The sequence below is a fragment of the Octopus bimaculoides genome, chromosome 10 (assembly GCF_001194135.2).
Source record: "Octopus bimaculoides isolate UCB-OBI-ISO-001 chromosome 10, ASM119413v2, whole genome shotgun sequence".
In the NCBI taxonomy this organism is placed as follows: domain Eukaryota; kingdom Metazoa; phylum Mollusca; class Cephalopoda; order Octopoda; family Octopodidae; genus Octopus; species Octopus bimaculoides.
In genome coordinates this window covers 78,406,205-78,428,417 of record NC_068990.1, presented here as the reverse complement: position 1 = coordinate 78,428,417, position 22,213 = coordinate 78,406,205, and the positions used below count along the sequence as shown (strand labels likewise).

Here is a 22,213-nt window from a genome sequence, read left to right as displayed (position 1 = left end):
ATAATATATATATATATAAATTCTATGTCTTTGTGCAGCTGAAGATTGCTCTGCATTTTAAATTGATGTAATGATTACATTGTTCAATTAAATAGAGTTGCATGAAACGATCGTACTGCATTACCTCTGGATATTCTTGTTGCTTATTTTGATCTTATACATATATATATATATATGTGCATGAGAAGGCCCGGCAAGCCAAGTGAGACCATAATCCAAGGCCTCTGCCATGCGTGTAGCCAGCCCACTTATTCGTACTTATTCCCTTCATTGGACACTAAACTCCGCTCGCGAAGACCTGTTGAGGCAAGTGAAATCAAAATCAAACTAAATTCGACGACTGGCACCTATGCCAACGTCTCCTTCATTGGACACAAAACTCGGCTTGCGAAGACCTGTTGGGGCAAGCGAAAGTGAAATAGTGATGGCACCTGTACCAGTGGAGCACTAAGAGCACCGTCCGAGTGTGATCGTTGCCAGAGCAGCTGTCTGGCTTCCGTGCAAGTGGCACGTAAATAGGACCATTTGAGCGTGATCGTTACCAACGTCGCCTTCCTGGGATCTGCAGTGTGTAGACATAGAAGTCTTCAAAAAACGTGTAGACAGTTTTTTTATCAGCAATTCTGGATGAACCCCCATCGCAGCAGGAGACATAAAGAAGAGTGGCAATGTCCAACTCACTACTTCACCAGAAGCAATACTGGGAAGATCGCAGTAAAGGCAGTGCACCAGAATGGCCTCAGCTTCTGGCTGAAACCCATAAAAGATAAATATATATATATATATATAATAATAATATAAGTAATATATAAATATATGCATATATCCATACATATATGTACATACCTACATCTATATGTATACATACATGAATTATATATATAAAGGCACATGGCTTAGTGGTTAGGGCATTCGGTTCACGATCATAAGGTCATGAGTTCAGTTCCCGGCGGCGCATTGTGTCCTTGAGCAAGACACTTTATTTCACGTTGCTCCAGTCCACTCAGCTAGTAAAAATGAGTAGTACCTGAATTTCAAAGGGCCAGCCTTGTCATATTCTGTGTCACGCTGAATATCCCCGAGAACTACGTTAAGGGTACACGTGTCTGTGGATTGCTCAGTCACTTGCACGTTAATTTCATGAGCAAGCTTTTCTGTTGATTGGATCAACTGGAACCCTCGTCATCATAACCGACGGAGTGCTCCTTTCCTATATATATATATATAAAGAACCGTTACTCTGAGTTTATATATATATATATATATCTGGTTGGAACAAAATTTTGTGCAGTTTTGACAAAAAATTGAAAAACAATATTTAAATATTTGTGCATGCCCTTAGTCAACCACATATGTCCCATTTTGTTCCACCATCTTTTACCATCTTTGAACCAGCTTCATGATCCCATCCTCCCAGAACTTGATATAAATTTTGGGTGATGAGCTGGTCTGAGTGGTTTCTACAGTCTTCCAAAATTGAAGTTCTTCCTATTAAGAGAATTTTGTAGGGATTGAAATAAATGCTCAGATGGAGGTGCAAGGTCAGGTGAGTATTGTGTGTGTGGTAGGACATCCCAGCCAACCTGAAAGAATTTCTGCTAGGTCTACAAGGAAACATGAGGTCCAGTGTTGTCCTGAAGGAAGACAACACCCTTCCAGTTGGATGTTTTTCGTTGATTGCCACCTTTAATTTGTCTAATTGAGAACAATAATTGTCCGAATTCAACATCTGATTTTGTAGGAGCTCATAACACACAATGGCTTTCCAATCTCACCAAATAGAGAGCATCCCCTTTTTCTGATACTGACTGGTTATGGAGTGATTAAAGGTGGTTGATTTCATTCACTCCAGGAGGTTTATTGCTCCACATTGTTGTAAAGAATCCATTTTTTTTATCACCTTTGATTGTTGTTTTAAAAAATGGATTGTATTTACTGCATTTGAGCAGAGAATTGCAAATGGAAATGCAGTCCATTAAATGTTCTACTGTTTAGTTATGAGGCACTCAAACATCATAGTAATTCAGATATCCAAGTAGTTTTAAATACTTTATAACACTCATAAAGATTTGTGGAGTACTTTTGTCATGTCTTGGTGTCCTGCAGCCTGGATTATTTTTTCTTAAATGTTTCAATTTGATCATTATTGGTGACTGCAAGCCTGTTAAAATGTTCACTGTCTTCCAGATCAAAATTTGGACTCCTATCACTTATGAACAGTTCACTCAACTATGATACTATGATACATAAACTGTAGATAGCTTTTTGCTGTTTGTACAATGTTTTTTGTTTGCTTATTTGTTTGTTTTTCCTTTCTGGAAATAAAAAGAGCATCAAATGATGAAAATGTATCTCATTTTTCAATGTAAGAACGGTAGGAATAAACTATCCCCTCCTTAAATATATAGAAAGATGTGTTGATATGTCACCTTGCAGAATATATATATATATATATATATATAAATAATTCTCTATCACTAAAATGTGACGAAAGGTACAGGGAGCACCAGCATTGCTAGAAATAAGAGTGAAAGATCTCTTTCACCTACAAAAGCACATTTTCTATTTACTGACAGGGGAGACAACCTCCTCACCACACTCCTGCTCCCTGCACCCATCATCACATTTTAGTGTCATTGAATTATTTCCTTTTGGTTTTGAATTGCATCTGACCACCTTCATTATTTGATACACACACACACACGCACAATATGCTTCTGTCATGTGAGAAACAAAATCACATGTTTAAATGCCACCAACTGAAAACAGTGCAAACTTTTGTTCCAACCTGATATGTTTGTGTGTGTGTGTGTTAGTCTTAAACAAGAATATTATTGAAAGTGACCTTGAAGATTTGGCCAGCTACATGCATACATATATATACACATACATAGGTATGTGTATGTATGTATGTATGTATGTGTGTATGCATATCATCATCGTTTAACGTCCGCTTTCCATGCTAGCATGTGTACGTATGTACAAGTATGTATATGTATGTGTGTGTGTATATGTGTGTGCGTGGTGGGAAAAACTACAAGTGAGGTTGTATCTCTTAATCATTTCTTATAGTCATTCTTAAAAGCCCTCTCTCTCTCTCTCTCTCTCTCTCTCTCTCTCACTATATTTTATCATTTTTTCTGTCTTCCTTTTATTTACAAAATGGATAAACATTCAGAATTCATGAAAATATTAATTTTTGTATTGTATGAATTGTTGTTGTTGTTGTTGTTGTTGTTATTATTATTATTATTATTATTATTATTATTATTATTATTATTATTATTATTATTATTATTATTATTATTATTATCATTATTATTATTATCATTATTATTATTATTATTATTATCATTATTATTATTATCATTATTATTATTATTATTATCATTATTATTATTATTATTATCATTATTATTATTATTATCATTATTATTATTATTATTATTATTATCATCATTATCATCATCATTATTATTATTATTGTACTTAAGTATTTACAGAGTAACAGGAGAACAGTTTCTTTATTTTTAATTTGTTTGTTTTTTTATAAATTTCTTGAAGGTTTTGTTGTTATTCTACTGTTTTGTGTGTGTGGACAGTTTGATATATACAGTAAGACCATGATATACAAGTTTATTTGTTCCCGGAAACTGCTCATAAAGTAGAACAATAATTTCCCATAGTAGCAATGTTATAAATCGTAATTCATTTCCAAAAATATATATTTTTTACCCATGAAATTTGTAATACTTGTAAATAAATGGCAATAAAACAACTGTAAAATGTCAAGAATACTTTATGTAAAGTAAAAAAATGTCAAGATCATTTATAATAAAAAAAATATTATTAATTATAATCATTTTCTGAATCACTTTCACTTGCACTGGACTCACGCACACCATCACTTGTAGATGCGATCACCAATTCACAAGCACTCATAGACAGATTTGTAGATTTCTTTTTAAAAGATAAGTCTAGAGTTTGTTTGTTTAGAAGAAACTTTTTGTTTACTCTCTATAAATTTCTCAGTAACATGCAGAAGTATTTGTTATGGTAGTAGAGACTTTTGCACTTCATTCAAAATTTGAATCTTGTGCTTGAAAAATAAAAGCCATATACTTATTTCTTTATTGCCCACAAGGGGCTAAACATAGAGGGGACAAACAAGGACAGACAAAGGGATTAAGTCGATTACATCAACCCCAGTGCGTAACTGGTACTTAATTTATCGACCCCGAAAGGATGAAAGGCAAAGTCGACCTCGGCGGAATTTGAACTCAGAACGTAACAGCAGACGAAATACCGGTAAGCATTTCACCCGGCGCGCTAACGTTTCTGCCAGCTCGCCGCCATATACCCAGGATCTTGTAAAGGGAGGTATTACTGCTATTCATCTCAACAATTATTAGCTTGGACAATTTAGGTTTGAAAATGTTATCTGACCAGAAACCATATCTGACCAGAAACCATTAATTTCCAGAAGCAAGCACTGCAAAATTAAATAATAATAATAATGATTTCAAATTTTGGCACCAGGCCAGCACTTTCAAGGGGAGGTGAGGGTACATTGAATCTAGTATTTGGCTGGTATTTATTTTATTGACACTGAAAGGATGAAAGGCAAAGTTGACCTTGGCAGAATTTGAACTCTGAACATGAAGACGGATAAAATACTGCTAAGCATTTCGTCCAGCATGCTAATGATTGTGCCAGCTTACCTTCTTAATCATAATAATAATTATAATAACAATTTCAAATTTTTGCTACAAGGTCAGCTTGGGAGAGGTGGGGATGAGTCAATTACATCGACCCCAGTGTTCAACTGTTACTTATTTTATCGACCCCAAAAGGATGAAAGTCAACCTCGGTGGAATTTGAAGTCAGAATGTAGCAACAGGCAAAATACTGCTAAGCATTTCGTCCAGTCTGCTAACGAATCTACCAGCTTGCCACCTAATAATAATAATAATAATTTGGTAGGCAATTGATCCATTATACTGCTGATATTTATTTTCTTGCTCCCATGAAGGTTAAAGAGGCTAAATGAGCGCTTGTAGATTGGAATTTCAATCATAGAAGGTTCCGACTTCTTTCTGAAGGCTTTTGAACTGAGACTCAACAATATCTGGTATTGCATTGCTATAGAAATTACAATGGTGATGATAGTGGTGATCATGACAATAATAATCCTTTCTACTAGAGGTACAAGGGCTGAAATTTTATGGCAGGAGGCAAGTTGATTACATCAATCTCAGTACTTGAAAAGCAAAGTCAACCTCAGTGGAATTTGTGTCCAGAGCATAAAGACAAAAGAAGTAGGCACAGACCCAGAAACATTGTAGGATGTGCAGTCAATTCTCTTGACCCAGTACTTGACAGATCTATTTTTTCAACCTTAGAAGGATGAAAAGTAAAGTTGACTTCAGCAGGATTTGAACTCTGAATGTAAAAGTTCAAATGCTACCAAAGTTGATTTTTTAAACAACAACAATAATAATTTATTAGATAAAAATTTTACTTGTATAAATATAAGCAAAATTGTTTGAGTTTACATGTATTAAATAATTTAAACTAGAAATTAAAACTACTTTTTGCACCCTGACAACTTTCTGCTATGACAACTGTCATAATAATAATAATAATAATAATAATAATAATAATGATGATGATGACATCTTACTTTGACATTTATAGAGCATAGATAGCATTAATTAACCACAAAGCCAACATCCCAACAAATGAATTGCATAGCTGATGTGTTACCAGAATTGAATACAGAAGAATGTGGCATGAGAAACTATTTTTGAAAACAAATCCTGTGTACACTATGTTTCTTGCAATGATAATGATGTGATATGATATTTATGATAATTATGAGATCATTTTTCTGTACAGCTTAAATTATAAAATTCTTCTCCCTTTTATGTGCTACAGGGTCAAAAGTAAATTACACCTAGTTTGTATACTGTTGCATAAAATTTAATTTTTTGTCTATTTTCCTATAGGGCAAAAATAGTGAAGATATCCTTTAAACGAAAACAGTTTTTCATTCAGTTACGTCGAGAAGTGGTAAGTGATAAGTTGTTTCTATAAATATATATTAATAGGAAAAGGCATGACTGTATGTTTGACCATGTTTTAAAGAATTTGATCCCATTGTAAAAACCAGTGTTGTTCTTTGTAACTTCATGGCCCATGCAGGTAGGGCTTTAGCAAAGAGAGATTCATCAAGATAAGATATGATTGGCCAAAACCCTAATTGTAGTGCCCCAGTCTATGTATATTGTAACTTATATCTCACAGTGATTTGTCACTGTGCAAACTGGTAACTCTGACAAACAGTTTCCAGCATTCTGTAAATCTGTCTTAGTAGGTCCAGTGTAACTGAATGACTAAATTCACTTCACAACTTCAGTATCTTGGTTTCAATCCTGCTGCATAGCATCTTGAGTATGTCATTTTCTGTCTCCTCGGGTCAACCCATACCTTTTTAGTGAATTTGGAGAGATGAAAATTGTACTGAAGCCTATCAGTCTTGTCACACTAATAATACCTGAGAATTCCATTAAAGGCCCACGTGTCTGTGGAATATTCACACAATAATTTAGGAACAGGTAATACAGGTAAAAGAGTTGATCAGACAATTGAGATCTTCCACAATATCTGTTTTGAACCTTAATCAAGAATCTTAAGCCCTCAATCAGAAACTCTTAATGCTAATTTACTTTTGTACATAGAATCTTTTTATACAAAACTGCACAGATTCACACAAACTTGCAATGATTTCCATATTTTTGCTAGGTACAGTTCAAAGTATATCGTTTCTTACAAATTTTCTCATATCATATTCTTTTGCCTTTTGTGTGTACAATTGTTTTTTATCTGATATTATTTGGGGTTTTTTTTCATTTCTAGAATAATGTGTGACTTACCTAAATTTTCTCATTTTCATTTTAACTTTTTCAAATTCCTTTTGTTTCCAAAAATTTTTTGTTTTTATATGCTTCAGAATGATACAGTTGAAAATTTGATTGGTTTCAATATGGTCAGTTACCGCTCTTGCAAGAATCTGTGGAAGTCCTGTGTTGAACACCACACGTTTTTCCGTCTTCATGCACCAAACCCACCATCAAAGAAAATTTTTTCATTAGGTTCTAAATTTCGATACAGGTAATTACTTCAGTCTCTCATTCTCTCTCACTCACTCCTGAAGTCGGTTTCATGGTCAGCTGTATCTATGATTTGTGCTGTTGTGTATCAAACTGATTTCAGGATATCAACAACAAAATCAGCTTCTGAGCCTGAAACTTCTCCTCTTATTCTACAAATCAAAGGTTAAAAAATGTACATAAAAAATTCAAGAAAAATAGTCCAAATTACCTGATTATTAGATATCTTGCAGAACTAAAAGATGAATCATTTCAATTATTAGCTACATATTTTCCAACTTTCCTTTTCTGCATAAAACTGTTATTGGTAACTTAGTTAATATTCCAGGCCCATGACTATTGTGAGTTTGTATCCTCTTGTGAGTATTGCATTAAATCTCTAGGCAACAGATTCTTCTTGTATAAACTTTCATATCTATACAAGAAGTCATTAGTAACAGTACACATAAAATGCAAATGTTCATCATAAGTTTGTCTATTGGTATGAAAATTGCATTCTAAAATTTAACAAGTGTCTGTTGAGGAATGGCTTATTTCTCCTTAGTTAAATTGTTTAGAAATCTTTGAACCAAAGGGATAAGGTACTGAATCCCTAGGTTATGTGTTTATATTTTGATGTGGACATCGTGTTAAGCTCTTGAAAAGTTATTTTAATCTAACTATAAATTTTATTTCAATGGAAATAATCTGTTTCTTCATTTGCAAACTCCTGCTTTGAGATTTGGTTTTGGCTTTAGTTCTTCAGAAGTTTAAACAATCTGGTTCTTGGCTATTCTCCATTTCTTTTGTTATAGGACAGGAGCAAGGTGGAAGTTACTGTCATTACCTAATCAAAACATACCACCAATCTTACCCAGGTAACAAACAAGTGGGAAGATATGATTATTTTCAGACTTTTGTTACCTGAGTCAGCTAACAGTTATCAAAACTATGTAAATTTCTTGAACAGAACGAAATTTGTTTAACTTGCATGCAACTGTGTGTGGCAAAAACAGAATAAAAGTTCAAGCATTTTATCTTTGTAAGGTGTTACACTGTCTTGTTTTCAACTTCTTTTATGATTCTGTTTCGCTGTGTTCCTCTATTGTTTCCTGATTCTCTTTTAGTGGCAAAACAGAATATCAAACTCTAGAAGAAAGTAAGCGGCGAGCCAAAATTGAAAGGTCTTTCTCAAGGTAAGTTACGTTAATTTTCTTTGTGTTTTTATTTATTATTTGTATTATTTGCACAATTTGTCTGTTTTTGGTTTTTATTTGTGTGTGTGTGTATGTGTTATATGTATATAGATGTGTGAGAGAGAGAGAACGTTCTATTTATGTTGGTATAGAGCAACAACCAAGAATAAACTGTTTAGAAGGGAACCTCCTTGGAAATATTTAAGGTTATTATAAACAGCTGGTCTTCATGTAAACATCCGAACCATTATATGAAGGGAATTTGAGATCAATCATACCTGTATTACTTTTCAGAAGGCTTTTATTTCCCTATTAACAAGAATTCAGCTCATTATTTGAGATTGAACTGAAGTCAATATGTGAAAGTACTTTCAGTAAAAGACATATTAAAGCAATATATGTTAACTGGATACAAGTCTGCTTTACTTGGGATGGAATTGGAAAATAGCCTTCAAAAAGGTAATAACACCTTTCACAAAATTCTTGTTTAAAAATTCAGCCATTTGTTTTGTTTTCCAGAACAATTTAACCCATACTATCACTGAAATAATAGTGAATAACCACTGAAAATTTGAAAATAATTGCATTTAATATTTTTTAAGAAAAAGAATTAAATAAATTGCACTTAACCATTTGCCTGTCCTGTGTATTGCATGTCATATCCAGGACATATTTCTCTGGCGTCTATGCATCATATATGATGCACATTCCAAATATTTTTTTCAGCCACCAGGGTTAACTTGAGACTTATGAAAGGAAAGCCTTTTATTACTCAGAATGTATGAAGCAAGGGCCTACTAAAGATCTTAAAGCAAGTATGGATGTTTAGGATAAACTTATGAAAATGCTTTGGACAGACAAAGGGTTAATGCAAAAATAAATTTTAATGCATCATCTTTAGTGTGTGGAATAAACTTGCTTACCCATAAAAAAAAAATCTGTGTTAGGAATTCTGTTGATAAAAATCTCAGTTCTAATGTTTGCCTTGTTTTCTTATTTGCCAATTTGGTCCATAGCTTATTTTTCTAGTAATCTTCACCATCAAGCAATTCTAACTTTATTTTATAACGATCACTTTTTGTATTTTTTTGTTGTGACAAATCTACAGGTAGTCTTGTTGTTGAATGTGACTTTATTGTACCTGTGTGTTGTACTATAGAGAAGAAAAATATAGAAATAATAATACATTCAAAGTTTGCAATGATTTTAAACTTTAAATGGAAGTATTGTTTTATATATATATATATATATATATGTTCATTGTGTTTATTTTCCTCTGAAAATATTCTGTGCAAAAATAATTAAAAACATTTGTTAAGTATTTTGTGTGAAGTTTGAAATATGGACAATTGAATTGCTACAACCAAGCTACAGTGTTTTACGTTAGGAATGTAAAATTTGGAATTTAGCATATTGAAGGTTAGGTAATATAAATGAGGTGAAAGAAGAGGGCTTCACTTGTACTCCATTAGTGGGTTTAAAGCTAGAACACACACACTCTCTCTTTCTCTCTGTTCCCCTATTTTTCAAATATGGCTGCTATGTTTAGCAGGTTGAACAACCCTGTAAAGGCTCTCTCTTTGGAATTAAAATTCCTTGTTGTTGACAAGCAACAAAGATTTTGGCAGTCAATTGTAGAAATTTTCCTGCTATATTGTATTGTTTTAGTGGTTCAGTCATACTACACTTCTTAATTATGCTATGTTAATGATTGTTTTATATTTATTATGTCCATCATATTAAAACTGCTTTACTTTCACAAATTTCCACAAAATGTCTCAAGGGAATGGGGCTTGGAACTCTTACTTAGATGTTCCTTCAAGCCATACTTCTTCAAAGCACTTTTATTTTGAAAATGATCAGTAAAATATCAATTAGACAGCAAAAACTCATAATGGACAATTGTCTTCAAGTAAATGGTGCAGGATTCAAATTCTGCTCTCAACATCTCTCAAGAATTATCTGAGATTAGTCCCACTTGAACTTTTTCTTTGGAAATCAAACTGATCATATTAAACTGAGAAAATATAAGAGCCTTTCACTCTATTTGTTTCAATAAAGTAAATATTTGCAATTATTATTATTGAGTGAGAGAGCAGTGCATGCTATCAAAGTGGCACCGGGGTACACCTGTCTGATAAGGTTACACCAGGTACATGTACCACAACCATATAATGCATGACATAGTGATCTCATATCAAGATAACAGCACATAACCTTGCAAGTAGGATACAGTTAGAATTTTCTTCAGGTTGAGTAGCTCATCCTGCTCAAAAGGTCCGTCAATAAGAGTTGCTTAAGGATGATGAACAAAACACCCCTGTTTCCAAAGGTAGAGTATTCAAATTCCAAAGATTTCTTCTCAGCACATGACTATGATACTCACCTACTACTTTTGCTCCTCATCAGAGATACACACATTGTCAGCTCAACTGGTTACTGTCAAACCACTGACAAGCAAATCTGTGGTGTTGAACACAGAATTTGCTGTAGGCCATCTTTTACACCAAGACAAAACATAGACATGATAACACTTCCAATCAGTTGAGATCATGAGAACCACTCTCTAGTACTGCATCAGGGCATTATTGAGTGAGAGAGCAACATATGCTATCAAAGTGACACTGGGGTACAAATATATGACGCCCAATATACCCATCATGACTACCCGTCTGATAAGGATACACCAGGCACATGCATCACAACCACATGTGTGTAACATGATGATCTTATATCAAGACAAACAGTGCATGACCTCGCAGGTGAAGCCTAGTCAGAATTTTTTTCAGGTTTAGTAGCCCATCCCTCTCAAAAGGTCCCTGAATAAGGTCTGTTTAAGGATGATAAATGAAACACCCACGTTTCCAGAGGTGAATTATTCAAACCCCAAAGAATTCCTCTCAACACATGGCTATGATGCTCCCCCACTGCTTCTACTCATGATCAGAGATGCACATATCATTAGCCACTAAGGGACATGCTCAACTGGTTAAGGTCAAACAACTGACAAGCAAATCCATAGTATTGAGCAGAATATTTGCTGTACCAAATATGTGCCTTAAGTAGAAAAAATTATTATTATTATAATTAAAGGGCGAGTCCAGTTTCCTTCTTTAAAGAGAGCGAGCTGGCCAAATCATCAGCACACCGGCCGAAATGCTTAGCGGTATTTCGTCTATCATTACATTCTAAGTTCAAGCCGCTGAGGTCAACTTTGCCTTTGATCCTTTGAGGTCGATAAATTAAGTACCAGTTGAGTACTGGGGTCAATGTAATTAACTTAACTCCTCCCCCAAAATTTCAGGCCTTGTGCCTGTAGTAAAAAGGATTATTTTTATTATTGATGGTCATGGCAGAAGCGGTAGATTAAGTTTTTCCAAATTACTCCAAGGTCAACTTTGCCTTTCATCCTCTGGGGGTTGATAAAATAAGTACAGAGGTCAATATAATCGACTTACTCCTTCCCCGAAATTGCTGGCCTTGTGCCAGTATTTGAAACCATTCTTATTATTGTTTTCTTTTTAACAAAAGAAAAAAAATCATAGTGACATTGAAGTGGCCTACATATAGTAAAAGGAAGTATCAGTATTTTGAAAGGACAAGAAAAGTTACTTGTATTGTCCATTCAGTAGCTTGATTGTCCAACAATTGTTTTCCATGTTTCAATTTTAAATAATTATTTTAACAAGTAAAAGATTTATTTAAACAAAGAAGAATTTGTTTGTATTGAGATGGATTTCATGTTTCATACTTTAAATAGTTTTTATCACATTGTTTCTCATGTTAAATTTTTTTGCAATTATTTTTCTCAATTCCTTTATATTCAAATGAAATATTTGATTAGCTTTCCCTTTTCTTGAATTCAGAACTGATGGGATGCCGAAAAGTCCTTCCGAAATCTTCAGGTCTGCTGCTCAGATGTGTGTGTAATTTGTGTGATTGTGTAGGACCATAGTTCAATGCACTAGTCTAGAGACCCTGACAGGAAACTAAATGTTGTTGAGTAGTGGAAGGCATGACCTACTCCTACTGCCCCTCCTCCCTAAACAGCCCTTCCCTTCACACAAACAGACACACAAGCACGTGCAAGACATCACTCACATACACATGCAGACATACACATGCATCATCCAAATAAAATATCCTTCATTTCATGGTAATGCTACGACTGCATGTTATGAAACTCACTCTTCAATAACTCTGACCATTTGACACAACATCACCAACGTATCTAACTGAATTAGTTTCAACTTAAAATTATTCTCTATAAAACTAAAGCAACATACATTATTAACTGTAGTCTTCCTAGCAACGTTTGCTTTGATCCTCTAAATTTTAATAGCAATATAACTGATGTTACTAACAATGGTTCAGTAACCTTTAGCTGCAGATGATCTGCATTTAAACAGTAGCTGGAGACCATCTTCCCTATGGTTTATAGAAACACACACACACACACACACACACACACACACACACACAAAATATACAATTTTATCAATTGTTCTTAGTTCAGATTATTAAAACTCAGTCCATTCTTATGGTGAAAGCAGTTATCAGTAAAATTTGTAAGAAATTTCAGCTTGCTGAACTAATTGTCTCTCTCTCACACACACACACACACACACACACACACATTCATGCTTATATGCATGCACACAAATACAGATGCGTGTCTCTTTTAAGTTTAATGTAGCTTTAGGATTAAAAGAAAAATATAATATGGTTGTGTTAAATCTATAATATTACCTTATTTTTTTCAAACATGAATGCTTTTGAATTAAAAAAGAAAAATGTTTTATACTTACAAAACTAGCAAAGAATTCTTTGCTATTGAAATCCAGGTAAACTTTGAGTCACTTCATCAAAAGATGTGAACACTTTACTGAAAAATGCCAGATCCTTTAGGATTTTGCTTATTTTTCTAAGTCAGTAAAAAAAATTCTGAACAGTCAGAGAATGAAACTAGATTGATAGAACACAGCAGCATCACTTGTAACTGTTTTATTTTAAAATATTCCATTTAATTATATCCTATGCTCAATATTGTCATGCTCAATTACATTTATCTAAATGTTAACAAAATTATCAGTCTGAAAAAAAAAATAAAAGAAAAAAATTATCTAAAATTCTTTAGTTGTGGAAGTAGCAGCCAACTAGAACTTTGTGTATAAATGCACAATGCTAGATTGTTGTCTAAGAACTTGTCTGGCCGTGATAGTCACATTAGTTTCCTGCAATAGTGTTGTTGTTGCTTTAATGTAAAAAAAAAAAAAAATGTCTGGTGAAAATCTGTAGAATTTTCTTATGGTTTGTTGTGGCTGAACTGATAAAAAAATTCCATCAGCTAATTTCTACACAAAACTGAACTTACCTTTGGCTTATTCTGTTGCCACTGGTTTTATTGCTAAGTCACTGCAGAAATATTATTCTTGAAACCTACCATTTTTTGAAATCTTTCATGATTCAGGTTCCTTCGGTTTTTAGGCTCCTCTAGAATTTATTTGTTAAACAAATTTTTATTACAAAGTTTATTTAACAAGAGAATATCATTTATTTCTCCTGCAATATGAGGATTTCTCGATATTGTAAATTATTTTGATATTCTTTAATATTAAAAAAAATAATGATATTAATAGTCTCTACCAAACCTTCTACATCATTGCAAAATTAGAATTTAAGTTAGGTTTAGTTATTCTTTGTTAACCATCACCAATTACATATCAACTTAATCCAAACAATTATTAAACACTTTTCATGAGATTTGGAAACCAATAAAATTCAACATCTGTCACTTTTCTTGATTGCCATTCATTTTGTGATAAATATGCTGACAAGAAGTGGTCATACTGAATGCAAAATGCTTATTTCAGAAATCCTTTTGATATTAAACCGGACAGCAGAAGCTTCATTAAAACTATTAACAAATTGCTACATTTGAACGGGCTCTTCCTATACATTAAGCTTAGTTAACTTTGAATAGCCGACAGAGTATGAATGGTTGTGTGTGTTTTAACTCTAGATTGGCTGGGGATGTTCAGCTCAGTACTCTTCATGGCAGAAGCTGTCAGACTGTACATAAATACACAGGCATACATGCACACTTGTGCACTAACATTCATAGTTACATATATGCACTTTCATACATACACATGATATTTCTCATTGAGCACTATGGAAAATTAGACAATCACTAACACATACACACCCAACACTTCCTTTCTCTCTCTCTCTCTGTCTGTCTCTCTCTCTCTGTCTGTCTCTCTCTCTCTCTCTCTTTCCTCAATGTTGTTGTGCCATAAGAGTAGACATGCCTGGCCATCTTAAGCATGGGAGATTGGTTGAAGATTTCTTTCTGTTTGGGAGACTGGATGAAGATTTCTCTAGACAGGAGTGTGCGACATTCTACCATCTTGACAAAGACGGCATTCGCTGCTACCAACACTACGCTCTGGGGATTCTTCTCGATGCTGTTCCTCCTTCATGTGTGGATGAGTTGACTATCAAGAAAACAAAATAAAAATTTTTAAAAAAACAAAAAACAAAGAAAGAGCCTGAAAGAAATTCACAAAAAGAACAAAAAGGCAAAGCAAAAACTGAGGCGCAATTCGGAGCATGAGACAAACGCCACCGGCTGAGATCTCAACCAACACAATATGGCTGTGCAAGCAGAGATTGAAAGGGTAATTCCACTGCATGTAGCTGCAAAAACTATTCCACTGTAGCAGACAGCTATCAAAGCACACCTGATGTTCTAGAAACACTTGTTGTGTAGACCAAAATGTGTCCTAATGGCTACACCACTCAATCAAATTGTTAAGAAATTAGGTTTTAAAAAAAAGTCTTCTTTCAAATTATAAAAGTAAAAAAGAAAAAAAAAATGATAAAAGAGTTAATTGGCTTAATGATCTAGAAATTAAATCTTTGTCCTCATCCTTCCTATGGCCCTCACCCTTTACAACCCAATGTTAGCTTTAAAGATTTTTCACTGTATTTTTGTTTCTTTTCTTTTTTCCTTGAGTTTTTTTTTTTTCTTTCTTTTCTCAAATAGTCAAGAATTCTTCCTCTGATTCTTTTATGATTAGAATATTTGACTATTTGTTGTGTTGACCTTCATTTTAGTTCGTTTCCTGAAGATTTTTCAGATGCCTATTTTCTGCTCCTTGCCCAACCAACAAACATTACAACCATTTCACATGAATATCGTTATGCTAACAGTTACAATTACATACAACAGAAATATTATGACTCAGACATCCCTGTACACAGACATATTCAGACAGAAACAATCTTTAGATTTTTTTTTTGAGCTTTTCAATATATTTTTATTTTTAAATAAAGTAGAGTGATAGTATTTTAGAATATAAACAAAATATAGACTCTGATTAACTAAAACAATACATTAAATACCTTTCAAAGGCAGGGAAATCTAGAGATGACAAAAAAAAAAAAAAGCAATTTTTCCTCTTAGAGATACAGCTAACACAATTTTATAAGTAAAAGTATAAATATTATATAAAAAAAGAAAATGGGTTTTAAATTTTCATTAGCTTTGAAACTTAAGGAAATAAAAAGTTTATAGCCAAAATATAGGGAAGGCAATCATTTGTTTCAACTAGAATCTCTAATAAATCTACTTCTCTGAGTATTTACATCTACTTTAACCAAGAACTGGCAGATTTTATAGAACCATAATCAAATTGTCAAAAACAAATTTTTCAAATCCTGCAAAACAAGCAACTAAACTATAAACAAATTATTTTGTATCATTCTTATTCTCTCTCTCTATTACATTTTAAATTTACTAGTTTCATAAAATATACAAAGACAAGTTCTGTTTTAGTGTGTGTTTATGTAAGAGTCTGTATCTCTCTTTTACATGTGTGTGTGTGTGTGTAGGAAGGGGACTCACTTACCCTGTTAACAAAAGAAATTCCTGTCAAAGTATGTAGCATTTCTGCATTCATATTTCCGCATTCATAACTACTGAATTAAATATACTCACATTCACATCACAATATACAATCCAACAAATGAATGACAAAGTCAAATGCATTAAGTGCAAAGCAAACTACGCAGACGCTGAAGTATGTAAATTAGTTGACCATGTCACAAACTCTGCTTATCAGTGTGAAGTTATTTATATACTTTCCTATACATCCAGTCATGCTTTTACTATAAGCATCACTTAGAACAACCAATGTAGAGACATTCCAAGTGTTTGTCTATCTAAATAAACATATACACACACATTTTCTTATGTGCTGTCAGGGGGTTGTTTTGTTATTCTCTTGATGATGTAAATCTAAAGGTACCCCTTCAAGGCAAAATAAAATCCACATCACTTCTAATTAGAGATTTCATTTCTTTCTCATAATTATACAATAAAAAGAAAAATCTACCTAGTTTGAGATATATTTGTGTGGAAACTTGTTGCCACTCCAACACTTGGCAATTTCTTTGGATCAGAGGTTTGTCTACATCAGTCTTTTCCAATAGAAGTATTTAGTTTTGTCCTTCCCTGGAAATGTAAAATTAAAGCAATTCACCTCAGCTAGGATTTGAACTGTTAGATTTGAAATGAGCTCTAGCACCAAACTGGATGAAGACGAATGGCATCAGTTTGGTTCTACTTCATTTCGCACCAAAGCTATTCTAAGAACTCTCTTATAAATCCTGATAGTTATTTAGTTCCATTGACTAACGATGATCTTACTTAACATTACCTGCCACCATCAGCAGACGCTACTCTCTCTCTCTCTCTCTTTCTTTCTCTCTCTCTCTCTCTCTCTCTCTCTCTCTTTCTCTCTCTCTCTCTCTCTTTCTCTCTCCCTCTCTCTCTCTCTCTCTCTCTCTTTCAAATAAGTCTACATGTATGAAAGAAAAAAAACTATACATTCATATTTGGTACTAAAAACATAACATACAAACCCCTCTGCCAGATTAACCATTAAATAATACATGTTTAGGGCACCACACAAATTTTTCTAGTGCTGCTATTTAGTATAAAAATAATAGGTTGTATTTAATATAGTTATAGGATCTGACTTGGGAGATGGTCTGGAAGAAAATGGAATTTTTAATCAATTCTATTATATTCAAAACTTATGTCTTTATGTGTGTTATCAGTTATTCAGTAGAAGATTCAAGAAGGCACCATTGTTGAGCTGTACTTAGGGCATCAGTTTTTTTAATCCTCCTTCCCTACTTCTACTGTATCACAAGAGCAATATGTTACAGGATCTTTTGTGTTCTATGCCAGCATCATAGTTCTAGATTACATATAACATCCTTCATTTTACTTGTCATTTAGATACAGCTATGAGTTCCACTTTTCAATAGGTTTTCTGATTTTTTTCTTCTCTTTGCCAGTGAGGCTAGCATAAACTATTTATCTTGACAAAAGTGAATATTCTTCTTATTTATTTCTGATCCTAATCTCTGCAAACAGCAACAATTTCATAATCAGCCATATCTCAGATATACTGCAATAAAAAATGGTTTTGCCTTTCTCAATGATGAAACAGAAACTAGAATATTGAAAACTTGTTGTTGCACCAGTTCTGTAAATCAGAAACAGCAAGTCAGTGAAGACGTAAAACAGCTGCACAACCCTAAAATGACAATCACCATGTGCCATTCCTCACAAATGTCTTTGAGAGAGTAAGAAGAACGAGGAACCAAAAACAGTGAAGTACACACATACATTTATACATTAACATATACATGATGCAAATATTCTCATCTACACACATACACACGTGTGTATGAATTAATGTCTAGACAGCACTAATCGCGTAGCATTTCAATTGGCCATATCTGGCCCTGATACTCTATCTGTGTTTCATGTCTAGACTGGCTATATCTGGCCTCTCATACCTATTCTATCATTCTGAAAATAAACAATCACATCATAGAAATCTCAAAGCTATGAGATAATAATGCATGATTAATTCAAAACAATGTGAATAGATAAGCATTACATTTGACAGAGCAATCTGAACGCTAAAGGGTTAAACACTGCTTTAGAAGTAGCTACACATGTCTAATTGGATCATTTCTAGTGTTCCAATAGAAATCAGTAAATGTAAAGCATATTGAAATCAAATCACTGTTAAGTAGCCATATTGCTATCATCATCCCTCATCCTAGACTTTCATAGCAAAACTAATGATGACATGCTGACATCACTTGCATAAGTTAAAGATATTGAAGAGTTTGAGTGGTTCCAACCCTTTTCATACATCATGCATGAGTTTCACCACCCTTTTTTTCCTTTTCATTTATACAACATATGTACATATGTGTGTGTGTATGGATGTGTGCAAGTATATATATATATATATATATATATATATATATATATATATATATATACACATATATATATATATATATGTGTGTGTGTGTGTGTATATATATAATATATATATATATATTATATATATAATGTGTGTGTGTATGTATATGTATATATATCCTTGACATCTTGGTATTAGTTGCATCATGGAATATTTTTACCAGTAGACTCATGTCCATCTAACTCCACACACCAACACCATCTGATCACTGAAAGATGATACTAATGAAAACTAAAACTGTGGTGAATAAAAGTAGCACGCTGGTGTTTAGTCACCATGGTAATTAGACTATGAATAATGGTTTCTTTCTCAGGCATCCATATTTTCACTCTTCTCGTGTAGATCAAGTCAATGAAATTGCTTCAAAAAGTATTATTGCTGGCTAATGTTCTTATTGACACCGGATTGTTTCTTACCCTTTATTACAAACTGGAGCAGCTGTGGGCACATGGAATTTGAGGATTTTCTTTGACTAGTGTGAGGTTTTAGATTTTTCTTAATGACAGACTTGAAAGAGTTCCAACAGGGCCTGCCATTAAGTAACATATGATATGTTATTGATATAACTTCTCCTGGTCAAGTCTACAACCATTCTTTTAAGATCTCAACAAAAGCCCAACTCATAGACATACAAATTCTTAATAATCTTATCAGATGCTAAATACCTGTTTTCTGATAATTAACCTGTTGTCTGCTAATTCTGATGTCAAATGATGCCATTAAGTCTCTCCAGTGTCAATAGAATTGATACCAGTAATATACTCTAATCTGAATCATTTGACGAAATTTGTTTCTCTTTTTACAAAATGGCTTTGTGCCTGCCAAATCAAGAAAGAAATCATTATCATCATGAACCTTTAGTGAACCTCCCCCCCCCCCCCAGCTCTCTGCTGCGCTCCCTCACAATCCACCACCCAAACAATCTTTCAAGTGCATTGCTTGTTTTTATATTCAATTATTTTCCTTTTGTTTTTTTTTTCTTCTTTTTTTTATTAAACACACCTTTAATAGTAAATTGTTGTCCAATGCATGCAAATAATTATTTTTATTTTCTTTTTATTTTGCAGGGTATTTCTTATTTATTCTCTCTTGCTCCCTTCCCTGTCTCACAGAATTATAGAAATAATTGCTTCCTCCTCTCCCTAACATTTCTATCTCAGTCATTCTTCTACAATGTTATTTAAATAGTTTCCCTGCTTCTTCTCTCATTAATTCTCTTAATAAGCAGATTTTCATTTCATTTCATTTTCATTTTTTGTTCAGTTTCAAATTCATTATTTATAAAAGAATGAATTTTACAAATTTGGAGGTTTTTTTAAAAATGTTTCTCCCCACCCCAATCCCTATACTTTCAGTTAAATCCCTGCCTAGTCGTCATCGTCATTGTTCCACCCCACCCAGTTAAGTTAAACCCAAACAGAATGATATTAACCCTTCCGATACCAACCTGGCTGAAACCGCCCCTGGCTCTGTAGTACAAATGTCTTGATTTCATAAGTTTTGAATTAAAATCTACCACCTTAGTCACAATTTATGCTCCTGACACTAGCTTAATAATAAACGAAGCTATTTTACTAAATTCTTTGTTATATTTAAAAATTAGTTGAAAGAAACACAGAGCATCTCAAAATAGGTACAGTAACAAAAGGGTTAATGACTTGAAGGAGCACAAAATAGCTGAAACCAGGTTTGAACTTATGACTCTTGTGTTCATTACCCACATGAACATTATAAATTATTCAGTATTAAAAGGGATTATATAGAGGTTTTTTGCTTTTTCCCCCACCCTACCCCTGTTTTTGAATTTGTCTACTGTTTCGTTTTTTTAATATACAGATAAATACATGAAAAAATGATAAAGCAAGCAGGTAACGGTTTCACTCACTTCCTGTTGTACTGAGAAGCGAGAAGGAATCATGGAATGAGCTGGCAAGACAAATCATGTACTAAACTGCATAGGAACTCTTTATTGATAAATATCTTTATTAATTAGGTAATTAGGTAGCAAGCCATGTTATGTAATCTAGGAATCAAGTAACAGTGTGTATATAATTGATTACTTTAAATCCTTGCTATAAATATTGTTACCTGTTTTATTAAGCACCATAAATACGAAGATATCTCCAAGAAATATCTATGATTTCATTGTAATATAAGTAGGCTTATTGGCCAGATGTAAAATGAAGGGTCCTTTTCAAAGTTCACTGAGTATTTTAATAAATAGTGCTAAATCCATATGATCTTTCCCCACATTTTTCTAGCCTGGTTGTAAATGACTGATACACAAATCTAAGGAAGAGGTCTATATTTTTGTTGATACTAGGGGCTTTTGGAAATTGGTGTCAGTCAGATGAGAGAAATCTCTACCTGGATCAGTCTTTCACAGGTAACATTTCTAGATGATATGCTATGTAATCCAGGATTTGTAGAATGAGGATTAGTTTAAGGATTCAACCACAGTTTATTCTTGCTACTTATTTTTAATAATTTATTTTTTCTTTTCCTCCATTTCTAGGCATAAAATAATGCTTCCCTTTTCATTTTTTAATTTCACTAAATCTTGCTTAAAAATACACTGTGAAAGATTTAATGGAGATGTCATTGAAGATGAAGTGAACTCGCAGTTTGTTGATTATGTAATCTGGTTTAATTTCTAGTCAAAACCAGTTCACTTAAGTCCTTCATGCTTTCTACGAAGGCATGAATGTCACTGAATCTAATTTCCTTCCTGTAATGTATGCCTAAGTAAGAAAACATTATTGTTGTTATTGATAGACATTTGGTAATGGAAATGACCAAGGTACTAGGTTACAAGAGTAAAATAAATACAGTATTTAATGTCATCCTTTGTAAAGTTAGAGTACAAATCTTACCCATATCAACATTCTCCTTCAGAAATTGATAATTATCCTTAATATTCTGGAGCTAATTTACCTTATTTTCCTTCAAAAGCTTAGTTCATAAGTAAATTTTTATAATGCATGACTATAAGTTTTGTTTTTGTTGTCAATCCTAGGCCTGGGCTTAGTTTCAATTTTCAGTGGAATTCTTTCAGTTCGGTTACTACAATCAGAGTTGGGTGTTTGCAAAAAGCATGAAGAGTGCAATTTTCTAATTAAGCTAGACACAAACATATTTCTCATTAATTTTCAAATATATATATATGTGTGTATGTGTATTTATGTATATATAAAAGTATATATGTGTGTGTATATATATATATATATATATATATATATATATATATATAAAGCACCCACTACACTCTCTGAGTGGTTGGCGTTAGGAAGGGCATCCAGCTGTAGAAACTCTGCCATCCGGTTTCACCAGTCCTCAGTCAAATCGTCCAACCCATGCTAGCATGGAAAGCGGACGTTAAACGATGATGATGATGATATATATGTATATATTTATGTATATGTTGTGTCGACGCCCCCAAGCGACGAAGTAGGATCGCCCAAGACATATAAATAGAGGTAGTCTGACCATGGTAGGGAGTTCAGTA

At 33.3% G+C, this 22,213-nt stretch overlaps 1 protein-coding gene across 9 annotated transcripts in view; it reads left to right on the top strand.

Moving 5' to 3' along the window:
* Positions 1-22,213, top strand: part of LOC106869538 (tyrosine-protein phosphatase non-receptor type 4) — a 385,426-nt gene that overhangs the window by 225,943 nt on the left and 137,270 nt on the right. For 6 of the 9 annotated variants that reach the window (XR_008265075.1, XM_052971317.1, XM_052971319.1 and 3 more), the window contains 4 exons: positions 6,009-6,072; positions 7,013-7,173; positions 8,279-8,347; positions 12,214-12,252. Coding sequence is in view for 8 of the 9 variants with exons in the window: in XM_052971317.1 (XP_052827277.1) it covers positions 6,009-6,072; positions 7,013-7,173; positions 8,279-8,347; positions 12,214-12,252 (333 nt within the window). In the remaining variant the exon portion in view is untranslated. The remainder of the gene's footprint in view (positions 1-6,008; positions 6,073-7,012; positions 7,174-8,278; positions 8,348-12,213; positions 12,253-22,213) is intronic. The other 3 variants (XM_052971320.1, XM_052971316.1, XM_014915321.2) reach the window with 1 other exon arrangement.